General features: G+C 38.4%; 1 protein-coding gene across 2 annotated transcripts in view; it reads right to left on the bottom strand.

Annotated features, from left to right (window-relative positions):
• Nucleotides 1–2,243: 2,243 nt before the first annotated feature.
• PRRX1 (paired related homeobox 1) overlaps nucleotides 2,244–17,730 on the bottom strand; it is a 74,596-nt gene continuing 59,109 nt past the window's right edge. Inside the window, exons 3-5 of one of the 2 annotated variants that reach the window (XM_004269749.4) lie at nucleotides 15,159–15,340; nucleotides 11,302–11,373; nucleotides 5,445–5,582 (exon numbers count right to left, since the gene is read on the bottom strand). In XM_004269749.4, coding sequence (XP_004269797.1) covers nucleotides 11,319–11,373; nucleotides 15,159–15,340 — 237 coding nt within the window. In that variant the 3' untranslated portion in view covers nucleotides 5,445–5,582; nucleotides 11,302–11,318. Of the gene's footprint in view, nucleotides 5,583–11,301; nucleotides 11,374–15,158; nucleotides 15,341–17,730 lie in introns of both variants that reach the window. The other variant, XM_004269748.3, reaches the window with a different exon arrangement.

Genomic DNA, 17,730 nt, shown 5'->3' on the forward strand with positions numbered 1-17,730 from the left:
CAAGGGCTACTCTGGCTCCAGCAGTAGTTTTCTGGGTTCAGTGGGCAACCCTAGTGTCCTTTAAGTAAAGCTCTTTGTAATTTGAACTAGTGCGATAGGTTTCTGCCACCTGCCACTGAAAGGATCCTTATTAATACACTTTCAATGCCAAAAGTCTCAAGCAAGTGGTCTACAGCCACTGCTTCCATTTTTTAAAGCACTTCTTCTTACCATAACTTGCCAAAACGTACCTTCTTCTTTCAGCACTCTAGTACACTGTACTCTAGAAAATCACTAATCCAATGGCCTTTTCCCCACCCCCAGTTAGCTGGTCTGCTCTACAGCATTTGAGTATATTAGCATTCCCTTCTTTTTGAAAACTTCTCTTTCCTTAACTCTGGGATAACAAACAAGCTGACCTCTCTCCTATTTCTCAAAAAGCTCCTTGTAAATTGCTTTCAGTAACTCTCTCCCTAATTGGAGATGTTCTTCAAAGTCCTGTCTTTCTCCCTGGGCTAAACTACTTCCAAAAGCCACTTATTAAAATATTTATTTGAGTCACGACACTTTCTCTTCTCGAAGAACTTATTCACACTTGTACCTCAAGGTGTCACCTCCTTAAAGATGAATCCCAAACGTCTATCATCCTTGACCTTGGTTCCAAGCCTTACTTCTTCACTTACTGGACACTTATATTTCAGTTTTTTGTTTTGTATTTTTGTCCATGCCACTCAGCATGTGGGATCTTAGTTCCCTGAGTAGGGACCAAACCCATGCCCCCTGTAGTGAAAGCGTGGAGTCTTAACCACCGGACTGCCAGGGAAGTCCCTACATTTCAGTTTTCAAATGGTACAATAATATAATACATCTAAAACTGCAATTATCTTCTCCTGTAATTGGGTCTCTCCCATTTTTGTTGATTTTTGTCAGTTTTGTCAGTGATTCATCCCCCTAGTCCCCAGGTTTCAAATCAGGGTTGTCTTTGATTTGTCCATTCTCTTTCTCCCATCATAAAGTCCTATTGATTCTTTCCTTGCAAGATATTTCCTATTCATCCTTTGTTTTTTGTTCCCCTTCTCTCTGTTCTGCTTCCGTTTTCTGTTCTGCGCTAGTTTACCTTTATTCTTTTACCACAACAATCCTGCTAAAGAAGTACTTTTTGCATGGCATTTTTTTTTCCTGCTTTATAATTTTCAGTGAATCTCTATGGCCTGAGGAAAAGTCCACAGTCCTTTGTCTGACACATAATACCTTGCAAGATGAAGACTCAGCTTCAATCTTCAGTGTTTTCTTCTACTCCACTTGAAAATAAACTCTCCATCCCATCTAGGCCCATCTTTTTTTTTTTTTTTAACATCTTTATTGGGGTATAATTGCTTTACAATGGTGTGTTAGTTTCTGCTTTATAACAAAGTGAATCAGTTATACATATACATATGTTCCCATATCTCTTCCCTCTTGCGTCTCCCTCCCACCCTCCCTATCCCACCCCTCCAGGCAGTCACAAGGCCCATCTTGCCGTGCTCCTGAAACAAATTCCTCATTCCCGTATCCCTACCTTCATCCTTTCTTACGCATACCATTCCCCCTACCTGAAAGCCATCACTTTCCCTTCTCCTGACCAAATCCTTGCTGATGAAACTCAAGTCCCAGTTCCTCCGTGAAACCCTCTCCCATTCCAGTTCACAGTGTTTTCTTGCTTCCTCTTCTGAACTCCCATCTGCTCTATTTCTTTGACACATTATTGTCTTGAACTACTGCATAAATTTGTTCATGCTGTAGTTGCCTTTTAAATCATATTTTAATTTGTATGAAAAAACTCGATTCCTATTTCGTTTTTCTATATCACGCCTCCACCAGTTACCACACACAATGCTATAACAATAGGTGCTTAAGAAATGTTACTTTGTTACTTCTTTTTTCTAAAAGAAAAGGCTGTGTTTTATATAAAATCTGTTTTGTCTAATGATATCTGTTATTGTGGATACTAAAGATGTGGATGAAAAATAGCAAAACTCTCCTAAAAGATCCACTTTACACTTATCCATTATACTAAAAAAAAGTCCCCTCTTTCTCCCACCATTTGTCTTTGTTTGTGAGAACAATAGATTATTTCCCTTTTTTAGAAAATATTATTACACTCTGATAAAAGTTCTCTTGTTCATAAATCCCTCTTACCTTCACTCTTTTCTGAGTGCAATCTTAGATCTTAGCAGATGTGTTTTTGAAGGTCAAAGAGAAAAGAACCAGCAGACTCAGCATAGTAGTATCCTTCTTTCTTTTTATTGAAAAGGAATCATTTCTATTCTAGCGCAAACAATGTATATTTTACATCATAAAGCAAGATATAATTTACATATTACATTTCTTATGAGATCTTTATACCCTAAATGTCATTCCCTTTTTTATCCGGTCACTTCTTCCTGCTTGATTTAAACTGCCAAGTACCCTACAAATCAGCGCCTTATTTTGGTGGTGGGGGGGGACTGGGGACACAGACAGATAGTTTGTATGTATTCATCTGTTATCTGGGTATAGATGATAAGGAACAGGGATATGCCTTTGAATTTTGTGTCCCTGAGGCCCTCTGTTGACACCTGGTTTAGGAGCCAGAAGGCTACTCCTCCAAATCACATATCAAACTTCTATTTTTTTAATCAATAACGAATGAACAAAATTGAGTGCTTGTACCCTGTGTACATGTCTCCATCAGATGCTTACATAATAGGTGTCTGTGGTATTGATTCACTAGCAATAAAAGCTCCTGTGGCAGACAGCATTGGTTACTCTATGATATTCCTGGACAGCACTTGCCCAGGTGTTGGGTAAAATTGCCTAATTTCATCCAGCACTGGGGTTATGGGTTCAGGCTTTTCTCTTCACCACTGGAAATGAATGTCAGGATGCAAGTTTCAAATGACCTTGTTTTACATGATCCTCTATCTCTTTACTCCCTCTTCTAAGATTTCCCCCTTTTTAGCAAAATCTTTTCACCTATGATGTCTCTTCCCTGCACTATATAACCCAAATCCTTTTTTAGCTGTTCTCCCCAAACTCCAAAAGTTCACCAATTTCTTGGACTGCACTCATTTCACAAAGAACGTTTTAATCTGCTAGGATACACTGTTCCTTTGAAACTTGATAATCTGCAGCAACTAGTGGGACAAAAGAATTAGTTGAAGAATACTTTAGGAAGCAAGTAATGTGTGTTGTTCAGCCAGCCTACATAAACCATTCAGTAAGAAATGTTTTAATAGTATGTTAAGAGAGAATCAGCTGATGAAAGCAAAATGCATAAGATGGGCTTCCTTCTTAATAAAAGAAGTTCAAAATCAACATAGGAAATATATTTTCAGATTGGTGGCTGTTTGACTGAAAAAATACCACCATTAGCTTAATCTGATATGCCAGGGAAAATAAAAAATCTGTACTAAAAGTGCATCTTAAATCCCAAATCCTTGCCTGTCACTCAGAGTTGGCATATTTGGCCAAAATCAATCTAAACCTTTTCAAATTACTGATAAAAATTATTAGAAATCCAAGTTGGTCAGGATGAAAACGTAAGTCAAAGATATGTCTGTTCTGTGTGTCTTAAATTATTCTTTGGTCAAATGATGTGATTTTTTGAGCGGTCTGCAAATATAAACCTATTTCTCATTTCCAAATACAAGGTTATAAGTATTTACAGCAAGGTAGCATTTCCTTGCTAGAAAACAAGGCTTCTGGGTACAGCAGCCTTCTATTAACATGGTATACTTTTATATTCCCTTTCCTCCCATGGCTACAAAGCGCTGGACGTACAGAGAATACAGGAAAGAATGAAAAAGCAAATGATTAGAGCCTCACAACACCCCTGTGAGGTAGGTAAGTATTGTTAAACCCATTTTACAAAAAAGGTAAACCAAGGCACAGCATGGTAACATGGTTTGGTCAAGTTTACCTGACAAGTTACAAAAGCACGGGTGGAAACAAAGAGAAAGAAACAAAGAAAAGGTCAGTCCTGGCTCCCAGCCCTAGACACGAAACTTTATTTCAATATATTAGAAGACAAAAATAGCCCACAATTGCCTTTTAAATTTTTAGAATTTAGATAAACCTTTAAGTATTCCACTTAAAGGCGTATCTTTCAGATTTCTGTTGAGTGGAAAAAGGACAGATGACGAAACGGCTTTCCCTCTTCTAAGTGTAATTCACGTGATAGATCAGAATGTATCAGCATTCCACCAGAGTTCAGGTGCCAAACTCAAGGACATTTTCATAGCCTCAAATAGTTTCTAATTTATTTAAAACCCTAATGTGAAAATTAGACCTGTTTTCAAACAGCTGCCCTATCAATTGCTCTGTGGCCGTAATGAGAATTTTGTGTAGAGAAAGAAAGGAAATGAGATCCCTAATAAAAAGTCTTATCACCGTAGAAATAAAGACACTGGTGATGGTGTGAAATATGCTCTTTGTAGTGTTTGAGAAACTGCAAACTCAAGCTTGCAAGAATATTTTATATATATATAATATATAAATATATACAGTATATATATAAGTGTGCATCTGACTACCCTTAAGGCACCAAAGAGATATAGGCCATGCCTTTCACAACTTAGTCTTTGTTTTCCTAGAGAAATGTCTCTCCCTCTCTCGAGTGAAAAATGTATCTTCTATCAAATAGCCTATGACAGCAAATCATTCAAGAAACAACAAATATCTTTAACTTAGGATGGCTGATTGATTGGATAGGGGTGAGGGGCGGTAGTGATGGTAATATTATCCTCTATAGTTTAGAGCTTAAATCTAGAGCTTAGATCTAGAACTTAGAGCTTAGAATTAGCCAGACATAGCCAATCACACTGGATCAGACAGGCCAGTGACCAGATGTTGTATACAATTGCTTTTTCTTTCCAGTAGCTGATGGAACAAGCTTACCATGACCAACAGAGATGGAGACAATGAGAAAGGGAATTATGTCTGGCACAGATTCTTCAGAAAGACTTTGGCTTTTCCGAAGTTCCTAGAGCTTCTGTACAGAGAACTAGGAAGAAGGATAGTGTAAGACACTGAGGTTCAAACAGGTCAATGAGGAGACTATAGGCAATTATTCTGAATATATATACATATATGGTTTCTTTGGCTGCTGTAGATTCTTTTAAAACCCATACAATCATGGGGGTGGGTGGGCTGAACTTAACTGAAGAAGCTCAGAGTATATCAAGCAAAGCATATGAATAGAAGGAAAAACAAAATTAACACACACAGAAACAAGTGGTGGTGGTATCCCAGAGGGAGGAGGAACATTTGTTAACTAATTTTCATTTTGCTCCTCTCCTGCTTTTCTCTGCCATGGTCCCAATAGTTTATTTCTGTGTTTGTTTGTTTGTTTTTATTTTTTTCCAGCAGATGTAGAAATGACAGAGCAGGATAGGTGTCTTATGGTTTTTGATTTCTTCTTAGGCCTGTTTAATTATTTTTTTCCTCAGTTGACTGTTGGCACCTGGTTCCTCTGTAAACTATATTCCTTGGCCTTCAGTCTCAGGTTGGCAATGCTGTTGGCCATGTTGATGCCCTGTGCAGGGCTATTGTTGGCACATGTGGCAGAATAAGTAGCCATGGCGCTGTAGGGACAAAGGAGAGAGCAGGGAGAATAACAGGCATTAGTTTCATAAAGCTGCAAGTCTGTGCCCCAGATGGGTACAAGTCTCAGGATGGGGGCAGGTAGGGGCAGGTGGGTTGGACTACATGACCTCTGAGGTCCCTTACAGCCCCAGATTCCATTAGTCTAAGGCCCTTGGAAAAGGGTGGCAGTGTTTTGAAGGGCAGGGAAAAGCAGTGGAGCGTGGAACAAGACGAGGGGAAAAGTATTTTCTGTGTTGGATACAGTGAGTAATGATTTATTTCTGGGGTGAGAGAAGAAAGCTGCTTATGGTGGATAACAGGTGTTTCATCAGTTGACCAGTTAAAACAGTGTTTAATCTTGTCCTGCCTACATCACCAGCTTGTGGGAGTGAGGAGGAAGAGAAGGAGGCATTTGAAAAGAAACTACAGGGCATTTTTCATTCCTCATTCTAGGTAGCTGACATTAATCCTAACGTATTTTAGATAATCACTGAATACCATATTAAATAGTGTACTTGGAGAACCAGTTAAATAATCTAAGATGACTTCTCTGCCTTTGTTGATCCACTGGTTGATAGTACCAAGCACTGCCAAATCAAGAGGTTTCCACTCCAATTGGCCTTGATTTTATAACTTATTCAAAAGTACTTGAGCAGCTTACACTGTCTTTTGGGTCAGTTATTTTGGAAATGTTTAAATCTCTTAGATAAACTAGCAAATGCTCCAGTATTCCTGACCTCAGAGGTAACTGTTTCTGACTGTTCTTATTGCTGAGAAAAACCCAAAGTTGTTTTTCATTGTGAGAGACTGTAATTAAGACCTAGGAATACCACTGGGCAGAAATTTGTAATTGGTGGTTTTCTGTTAATTGTATCCATGAATTTCTTTTAAAGGAAAAGTAAAGGTTTCTTAGACTTGGATGCAAATTATACATTACTTGATACTAAACAGCTATAAGGGAACTCATTTTAATTCAATGAAAATGTTCCTAGTTGTTTCTAAGATTAACAAAATACCTTTCAACTGAGGGCTGAAATGAGATAGACTTATAAATGGAATGACATGTGCTCTTCTGGTGCCTGCATTCCTATGCAATTTTGTCAGCCACACAGGAGTTTGTGGTTCTGGGGATCAAGTGACAGACCAGAAAGAAAAAACTAAAGCTACTCTACAAAGAGAGAGACTGTATCATTAATACTTATTTGGGACACCACATAGTCAAGATTTACGTCAAGACTTAGAGTCAAGACTCACAATAGCCTATATCAGCTCAGTTACGAGCAATTAACCCAGGAAAATCGGGTTAAAAAGTATAATTAGGTCTTTCCAGAAATATAATCCTTAATTTAAGACCCTTATAAACACTGGTATGTGTATGAGTGTGAGTGTCTATGGTTGTGTCCTATGGCAGGGGGAAGACTCAGAAGGGTTCCAAAATAACCCTACACTCTTCTGTTTCATTGTTGTGTGTTTCACTCTTACTCATCTCTGGGTGCATGATCTTAACTGTCTACACAAAGTTAGATTTATCTATAGCACCCTGTACTTTTCCTTTTAGGACTTATTTTAATTCCTCATACTATAAGCCCCATAGATGAGATACCACATCTGCCTTGTTCACCACCGTGTCCCCAGATAGAACTACCACCATATCTAGCACATATTTGGCATTCAAGAAAGTATTTAATGAATAGATAAGTAACTGGCAAATATCTAGATATTGTATGATTAAACTGATTACTGCTCAATATCAGTGATCTCTGTCATCCTGCTGTGAGTAATGATTTCTAAAAATCTTTTACCGACATGCTTTTATTTTAAGGAACCAGTCCTTCCCGTTAATTTTGCTATCTTAATCAAATGTGCCAAATCAAAAGGGACATGACAAAGGCAAGACTGATGATTGCATATTCTTAATCCACCATAAATAGCTTTTAACAGTAAAAAGTGAACAAATATTGGTGCAGGTTAGACTTATAGAATAGACTATTACTTCTACTACTGTCTACCAAAAGACAAAGACAGAAAGAGTCCCAATTCATGTAGGTTTCAATTAGGAGTGAGATAAATAGTCAGAACAACCTGTTAAAATGGGACAAGTTTTTTTCTTTGTTACAATATACCAAGAAGTCTCATTTATTTTCAAAACCCTTATACATATTATCATTTAAGTTCTGTATGAATTACATGCTTCCATTCAAGACCCTACCAGAAATATATGCAAATCCATAAATCCCATACTCAAGAAATTTCTAGGATATACTGAAATCTAAGATTTCAAAGAAATAAAAGATCTAAGTAGCTGAGAAAAAAGATAATTGGATTTGGAAAATGTACCTAAGTTATAGATTATGACATCAACCAAATCAGCCTTTCTCAGCCAGATTTCTGTGAGAGAATTAAGTCCTAAAGATGGTACATAGTATAATTTTAAATGCATAGGAAAGAAGCTGAGATTTTGAGTTATCTGTATTATTTAAGTACTGAGAATAAAATTAAATGGCTTCTGAAAACAGGAGGCTAAAACTTCATGAGAGAGCAGAAAGAAAACAAAAATTCTCTGATGGCAAACTGTAGATTGTCATAGAGTATTGTGCTTTTACATATTTGGCCCAATTTCTCGGGGGATATGTTTTCCCTCCTTTGAGATCCTGGACAAGCAAAGTCCTATTTAATAGAGATTCTCTCTTTTTGTGATGATCAAAGGTGTGGCCACTTTCCTTAGCAGACAAAGGGAATTAGAACCATGGAGAATTAGTTTACTGAAGATGCTGTTACTGTTTTCTAGAAATGTCTACTGTATTTGCGATTTCAATTTTATCTATTATATAACCATTTTGCTGCAGTTACTTCATAATTTGCTAGTATCATCTGGTTTTCTAGTCTGAAGACTTGGTATGGTAACACATATCTTGGAAACACTGAGATTTTCTAACGCAGGCCAGATGTTAATATCCCAGATGAGATGAATGTTGATCCACTTCCCATCTCAAAACCAAATTAATGAAATTAGGGTTATATTTTACACAGGAGATTGGATTTTCACTGAGACGTTCTTCCTTAAATAGCAACCTGTGTTTGCAGAGTTGAGAACAACACCCTTGTCTAATTGTACTGTGGTGCTGTTAAAGGACACCACTGTGTTAGCGAGACCATGACAATGACTCATATGTAGCTCTCAAGTTAGAGGGATGTGAGAATAAAAAAGCAGTTGATATTAATGAATGAGTTTTGCAATATCCTATACACTTGATAAGTGATAAGCTTTTCACTCTATAAACGTTTAGGAAAGCTATAAACTTTCAAAAATCGGTCTAACTTATTTCAGCATCGCATAGCCATAAGAAATAGGATAAAAGAACAGAGACCATCTTAATTCACAGCCTCTAAACAAACATTTAGAGTACATAACTTTATAGGTAGAGGCTAAAGGGATATTGTGTGCACACACTAAAGAAAACGAGTATGTCTTCCCTCCAGTAGTTTGACATGAATCTAGTTTCTCAACTTAAACTAAAACTACCATTTAGGCAAGTAGGGACCAGTCCTTTGACATACCAGTAATAAGCAAGACGTGTTACAGGTCAGAAAAGACAAAATTAATCCAAGAGCAGCTTAGTCATGCTTTAAAAAGGCATTAGAAGTATGATGGAGAGGACCCACTTCCAAAAGTGACAACAGATGCAAGAGAGCCTTGAGTGGCTGTCAATCTGAAAGATTGTTCATGACCACCTGTTTTCCATGTCACCAAAACTTCTAAAGCTCTGTGTTAGGAAAAGAACGAGAACCCTGAAATGTTTTCTCACAAGACAGAAACCAGTGAGGTTAATAAGCTGTTTTCAACCAAATTAATGGGGCCATTCGCACCATGTAAAATGACCTCTCCTTCCTAAACAGGATTAAGCTTCCTGGGCTAAAAAGATGAGGTTGAAACTAGGTAATTTATTAAGCACATGATAACACCAAGAGCCTGCTTTCCAACACGTAGAGATCCTGCCCATTGGTCTTGCCTTCTGCCTATTCCTCTAACAGGATGCAGACATGAGATGAGTACTAAGACTGGGCTTATAGGGTTTGGCCAAAGCAATATTTCTATTTAGTTTTGAAGAATGTAAAATTCTCTGTGTCTGTGACCAAGAAACGACATTGCCGTGTACAGGGCATTGAGGAATTAGAGATGAAAAAGAAATACTTGTATCCTATCTGTTGATTCAGCAAATCTGCTCTGGGACTTGCTCAGAGCTGACACATTTAAGTAAGCTTGAAATTTTTCCCTCTCCTTATTTGGAGATTCCTAACAGTTGGAGCCCAGCCACAGACAGCAGAATGCTAACCACCAGCAGGGTTAGAGTTCTGTTTTCACTGGGGACAAATCATTTTTGATAATTTCAACCTACCTTGAGAGGTTGTCGTGAGGGATAGTGTGTTAAAATGACTGCCAAACACCAAGGAAGTATGGAAAATACTATACATGGTATGGTTTTAAAGCCAGGAAACTTATGACCGTCTCCCCCTCTGCTTTCTAATCACCTGGAGTGTAAATCCCACAAATCACGAAACAATTGAGGAGAGCTGGGGGAAAAATACTACCTGACTCAGTTTTCAACTCTAACTTTGTTTTCTATTTGGCCCTTTTGGACAAATGATGACAAGCTATGGAAAATTTCACCCCAAAGACAGATCTGTCAGCCCAAGAAGTCTATGTGTCTTCCTGAGATCCTAAGGCTTCCCAGCTTGGGATTTTTCGAAAGGCTGTAGAGCTTGAGGTTTTCATGACTCTGTCAGTGACGTGTAGAGGTTGGAGATCATCTCTTTGGTTTGTTCTTTTGTCAATGCAAGAACAGCAGAGGTATACTCGCTTCATCTAAGAAAATTCAATATGAGTTTTCCTAGGGAAAATTTACTTTTAAAGAGAGACCCGATAAATCCTTTTGGAAATGATCTTTTCGTGATTTAAATAATCATTTCCAACTTCTGTTTTTAAAACTCAGAAGTTGATTTTTTTAAATGTACATTTAGCTCTTAAAGTGGACACATTTGGGCCATATTTCATTACTAAGCCTTCAGTTTGCACTGCATGTTCAGTGATGCTTCCACCATTTTAAACTTTTCTTTCTAGAAATGTTTTATATATGAAGACTTGCATCTTTCTGTTGTCTCAATGATTTTTGTTTCTCTTTTTGAAATGCACATTGCTTAACGTAGGTTCCAAATGCCCCTGTGTGATATATAAGAGGGAAACTATTACTAGCTCAAGCTTAGATACAAGGTTACGTAGATTCACGACCCAACTGGCCTGAAGAACAACAAGAGCCAGGACAAGAACATAGTTCTTCTGACCTCTGTCCCATCTCCTCTAAAACCTCACTATTCAAAGTATGTACCAAGTGTCAACAGCATGGGCATCACATGGGAGCAAGTTAGAGGTACATTTCCCAGGTCCTGCCCCAGACTTACTGAATCTCATTCTGCATCGTACCGTGATTCCAGGTGATTCATACGCCCAGTAATCTTTGCAGAGCCGTGCTCTAGGCTATCAGACTACCCTTAACTCTATGGACATATTTTCTTGCAGTTTTGGTTTCCAATGGTGTTCCCCACTTGAGGACCTCACTGCTTTCATTTCTAGGACTGGTAAGCCCCACTTTCTTGAATATACTTAATTCCCATTTAAACCCTACCCCCAGCAGCCGCCCTCTTCCCCCTCTGACAAGTTACCTTTTCAGTGTCTTCCGTTAGAATCCGTTATGAAGCCCCTCGTGTAAACAACATCTTGGGAGGGACGAGGATCTATTTTTGAAAGTGTGAAAGGGAGAAATGAGCCAAATGCGTTCAGCAGATGTCAGGCAGCACCGTGACCACGATCAAATGAGGGGAGGAGGAGAAGGTGGGGGGAGGGAAATTGTGGATAAGGATCGCTGGCCTCTCTTTCACTTGTCATTAGTTTTCTTTGAAGCCCAGCCCTCCCTCTGGAAATGGCACTCCAGACCAACACTGCAGAGCTAGGCCATTCTTTATCTATCTTTCATAGGAAGGGACGTCTCTGCAGAAAGGTTTCTTAACTACTTCATCTAAAACAACAGTCAAAAGTCCAGGACTTGGTAAATCACTGCCACCCGAAAGGCAAAGCAGTACAAGCTAATGAGTCTTAAATAACTCTAGTGCTTGTGTGTGCTTTCATTTGCATAAGGAAACAGTTCTTAGCTAAGCAGTGAGCACGTGTGCCAAAGACAAGCTTCTTTCAACTGTCTAGGCGTAGATAAAGAAGACACCTCCCAGGACAGTAGTGTCCTGTTAAGGAATGCTTTGTTCCTTCTGGTGACTCAGTTTCCTACCTGATATCATCACCTCTAACACCCTCGAGGGAATGAAGGAGGTCATGACATGCTATAAATAGAGTGAACCATAAGTCTCAGTTTGCCAGGGACAATCCCAGTTTATGCCTGTTGTCCTAGTGTCATTATGAATAGCACTCCCCTTTTACTTGAAAAGTGTCCCAGTTTGGATGATAAATTATACAGCCACCACTCTAGATATAAAAGACACCCAGAAAAAAATATGTTGGCTGTTTCCCATCCCATAATTCTGACCATACGCATGCTCTCTGCTTTGAGTCTTGCTTTCCTCCTGTCTTCCACAGTTTGCTGTGGAAGTGAGCAAACTGTCCTCTTTGGCAAAACTGTCTGCTCCGCTGTCCCTGGGTTGCATGACCAAGCTGCCTCACTCATCCCAGGGGTTACCCACACACCCCAGAAGGTGGACCTCAGTCGCAGGCATGCTTCACAGATCTGAGACAAACCCTGAATCAAACAGGCATGTTTACGTAGTTTCCTAGTCTTATACTATTTACTATTTTCAGTATCGTGTAAGATTTAATTTGAATGAAAATATGGTTATGTGGCCTAATACTTTGGACAGAAACAGGGATCATGAGCCCTCGCTCTAATTCTGCTTGCTGAAGGCTTAAACTTGGGCAGGTGTTGGGTCTGTTCTTTGGAACCAGATCAAGGACAGAGCTGCCACACAGGTGCGTCCAAGGATTAACCAAGAGAAATGCCTTTTAATGAATGTCACATGTGAGATAACTAATTTGACATAATAGTACCAACAGAAATAGCAAGTTAATTTTCCATAACACAAAAGGTCTATCATTTCCTCTGCTTTTCATCACTTGGTTTTCTTTTATATTTCCTTAACAAGACTTATATTTCCTACCAAGCTTCAAAATGTGAAATCATAATGTATTTTGGTTCTAAACATAGCAGAAAAATCTCTAAGAAACAAAATAGCTTTGTGCCACTTTTAGAAATTAATCAAAATATAAACACTTCAGTCAACATTGGGTCAAAAAACATTACTATTGCTTAAATGACTGCTTAAACCATCATTTTTCTACTTAAATCTGGAGATGAATTAATTCTTCATACAGAATATGAACAATCAGATTCTATGAAATTTTTAATTATTTTTTACAAACTGTGTCTAAGAGAGAAATGATATAAAAGTATACCATGAATTGAGTAAGAAGTACTAGGTTATATGATTTTTAAGTGAAAGGAGCAGAATACAAAATAGTATTTATACTAAGTCTATACTATATGAAATACTGAACTCTAATTGCAAAAATAAACACTAATTATCTCAAGATGGTGGAATTATGAGTGTTTTTTTTAAAGTGTATCTAGTATTTCTACATACTCATTCAAAATAAAATAGAACACTTCCCCAAATAGCACACATAAATTGCATAATAATTTCAATTAGATGCCCATATACATAGTATGTATAATGCAGGCACAGGATTTGAACTTCTGCTGAGGTCCAGGTAATCTAGCCATTAAGTCAGGGACGATTTCATCCCCACTCATGCAGTGTACTGCCCTCCGCCTCTCACTGGTAAGGACCACGTGACAGCCATCTGGGTTATTACAGCTGGTATGAAAACTTCCTCACTAGGATCCAGGAAGAAAAAGGAGCTGAACTTCCTGGTTGTGACCAAATTCAAACCAGAGACCTTGAAACATCAAGCTCTGATCCACATCCATTTCCCAAGCCATTTAATGAGTCTATGAACTAGCAATATTTATCTGAAAAACAAAGCAGTCTTCCACTTTTTTAAAATATTAAAGAATATATGATTTCACGATGGTCTTCAAAATATGTTTTTAGTAAATCCTATGGGAGAGGAGTCTAAATTTTAAATAGGACACACAGATAGGACTAATCTTTTGAAATCAGCAAAGCATACTATGTCTGAGAGCAATAGAAATTTCCAGTTTCCTATGCATAGAATCTCCATGTACTAAGACCAAAGCAATTCAGGCTAATTTCACAATGGGGAATTTAAAAGAAATTTTCAAATCCATTTATGCTGTTTCTTTCAAGGAACTGATTTGGAACAGAGAGAATATTTAGTTGAGGTTTTTTGCTTTGATTAGAGTGATCAACTTTTGAAAGTATTTGCATGTCACTAATGTTACGTTTCACATCAGTAGCTCAGCATCAACTGGGAGATAATCTTATAATTACTTTAAAACCTCTCTTTAAACTTTTAATTAACCTTAGCAATAAAAAGGTAAACAGAAGCATAATAAATGAATTTGTAAATACTTCCTCCTCCACTGCAATCAGCCAGAGAACACATAGCCTTGATCTGGTTTCTAAGAATACTCAGGTTTAGGTTCAAATAGAGACACTTTAGACTGATGACAATGCATTAGGCACATGTGTCTCAGCTTCCCTCTAGCGTTAATCTGTATTTTCTGGACAGCATAATAAATGGAGGTTAAAAGCCTTTCCAAGCCATTGAAATAATACTCTGTTATTTGCTTCCTTAATATTTTTCACCTTTTAAATATAAAAATTTAGTGTAAATTATACATTGTTTTTATATATTTAAAAAAAAAACACACACACAAACTAACCCCTCAAAGAACTTCAGATAAGTAGACAAGAATTAGCAATAGATTAGGAAGGCATCTTGGATCATAAGACATCCCCACCTACTAACAAAGAACTATGGGGCCATGAAAGTTATCTGAATGATCTTGGGTTTTTTCCCCTTCTCTCTCTCTCTGTCTTTCTCTGTCTCTCTCCTTCTTTTTTCCCTTCCTTACTTCTTTTCTTTTCATTCAAAATCAGTTTTATTGTGAAGTTTGCCTTTGGTCCTACACTTAGAGCCTTACATGTTAAATTCCTACTTGCATATAATCAAACCAATCTATCAGATTTGGAAATGGAGTGAAGTGTTGTTCCAGAATGATTACAAGAGGGACTCTGGGCATAGCTTAATGATCTTTTCTTTGAGATTCTTCCCCATCTTTGAAACCTTTGCAAGAGTTCCTGAGTCCAAGAGGAGATTGCTGATGGCCTGCCCCTCTCTCTTCTGCCCCAAACCCTGCTCCTGGGGCAACTAGTAATCTCCTGTGAAAATCTGGGGATGTCAGCAAGTTGAATGTCTCTGAAGAGGTTAACCCAGTAAGAAATGTCAGCCAGCTGCACAAGCAGCTTTAAACGTGACCAACCGCTGAGAAACGTGTGGAAGCGGAGCAAGGGAGAGTGGGCCAGTCATTCACCTGTACGGAGAGGCCGTCCCCCAGGAGAGATAATCAGTGGGTCTTGGGGCAGGACGAGGTACGATGGGCTGCTCCACAGCAGTCACATCTCCTGAGTAGGATTTGAGGAGGGAAGCGTTTTTATTGGCCAGCATGGCTCTCTCATTCCTGCGGAATTTGGCTCTTCGGTTCTGAAACCACACCTGGAAGATTGTCGGGAGGAGAGAAGAGCATGAGGAGGGAGAGAAAAAAACAAAGAAGAGGTTCCATGAATAAAGTCCTGGTTGATTTTTACCATGCAATACCTTCCCATGGAAGATCTAGGCTAAGTATGGAATTCTTCCCAGAACAACAGAAAACATGCCATAATCCTTCCCTGGTGGGCCATGTTCCAGGGCTCTTAAGCACAAAGACTATTAGAACAGGACCATGAGGTACTTCCAATAATCAAGCCACCGGAGATGCGATCCATGACTAACCCACGTGACAGCAAAATATGGATTATATTCCTTGTTGTAATTGTAATAAAAAAAGAAAAATCTCGTTAAACTTCTGCACAGATACAATGGCACCTTAAAAGTTTTTTCAAAAACAGAAAAATCTCGTTAGATTTCTGCACAGATACAATGGCATTTTAAAAGTTTTTTCAAAGTTCTTCAAAAGGCAAAAACTTCAACTGCTTTCATAATACTTATTGGATATGGAAAGAAAACTCTCCATTTTCCCAAAAGTAGACCCCACGACAAGGATTTAAGAAGCAAATAGTTTATCTGGGAGGTGCAAGGAATATCAGTAAGAGAGGGAGGAAGTAACAGAAGAAAAGCAACCTCTAACTGTGCTACTGAACCAGCTTCCTCTGTGGGAGCTCAGTCCTTAAGGTGCTCTAAGGACTGATGCAGGGCACACACCTCCCACTGGAGGGGTGAGAGAATTGTGGATTTGTACACTGGCTCCTGTCAGTCATTGATCATAAATGTTCCAACACCTCTGGCGTGTCTCCCAAAGTTCTAGAAAGAAACTTGTGAAACAGAAATGCAGATACTGAAAATCGGAAGTTGGCTGGAGTATATTTAATTGTAGGGTTCCAAGGAAATGGGCAGTACTGATATCATCGACTACAGCTAATAATAAACCTACCACTTATTAAGTGCTATCAGGGCTAGGAACTTATATAAGCACATTACCTACATTATTTCTAGTTATCATGACAATTCCACAATTAGGTGTTATTATTTCTATTTCAGAGTTGAGGAAACCGTTTCAATGAGATTAAGTAATCTGTTAAAGTTCTCACAAGTAATAAATGGCTGAGTTTTTGAGCTTAAGAACATCTGACTCATGATACTACAACTCTTCCAGACTGCCGTGGTATTTTATTCATTCATTTACTCATTCAAGAAGTCTTTATGGCGACTGTGTTCTAGACCCTGGCCTAAATACCGGGAATGGAGAGGTGAGACTTATTCTCTGCTCATAAGCAGCTCACAATCTATTAAAAGAAGATAGACATGTAAATTTGAAAAATTACAAGAATTTTAAGTGCAATTATGGAAACGCATGACCAGGTGTGGGAGAAAGAAATCCTATGGTGAGGAGTGGGACAATTTCACAGTTCTAGTTGGTAACATTCACATAAAATACCATGTGATTGGTGCCCCATGGAAGACCAGGGTGCAAATCAGTAGAGGCAGAATCTTTTCTGGCTTCACCTCTTTTGTTTCTAATGTGTCCTTCATATTGCTATTAGAGTTATCGTTTTAAATGCAAATATAATTGTATCAGGGCTTCGCTTTAGCTTTATATCATCCTCTGACTCTCCATCACCCACAGATTAAAATCAAAATGTATTACCATAGAACAAAGACTGTTCAAGAATTAGCACACTGTCCACCAAGTCAGCCACATCCTGTATCACTTGAATCTCATGCACTGGCCCTTCATCATTTCCAATCCTACCTGGGCTTAAGGCTCCCAAATATATTTGGTTATTTTCCCACCTACGTGTATTCACACTGAATGTTCTCTCTGCCTGTGATATTCTTCCCTTTTGTCCACATGCCAAGGACATGTTTTTTAAGATTTAACTTTAATATCACCTTCTTTGTGAAATGTTGTAGTGGAAAGAACATAACTTTAAAGTCTAACAGAGTTGGATAAAAACACTGGCTCCATGACTTTAAAGGTTTGTCCTTGGATAGTTATTTAATTTCTCTGATTCCTTGTCCCCCAATCAAATGAAGATAATTATACCTACTCACAGGTTGTTGTGAGACTTGGCTCAGAATGGCTGCTTAATGTTCATGTATTCTCTTTTTCCCCAGGAAGATTTAATCATTCCCTCCTCTGGTCTATCACTCATTCTTGGACATTCCTGTAGTGTAGGAATCATCTTACTCTATGATAATAGTATGATATGCACATCTGTCTTCTCTGCCCCCAGTCTGTAACAGCTTTAAGGAGAGAGGCCAGTGTATTATTTATGCCCTGCAAACCAAAACCAGTTCCAAGCGAATAACAGATGCTCGATAAATATTTGAGGGAAAAAAGTGAATTTTGCAAAGATGATAAGATATGGCTTCCATCCAAGAGGGCT

This window comes from Orcinus orca, chromosome 1 (assembly GCF_937001465.1).
Source record: "Orcinus orca chromosome 1, mOrcOrc1.1, whole genome shotgun sequence".
In the NCBI taxonomy this organism is placed as follows: Eukaryota; Metazoa; Chordata; class Mammalia; order Artiodactyla; family Delphinidae; genus Orcinus; species Orcinus orca.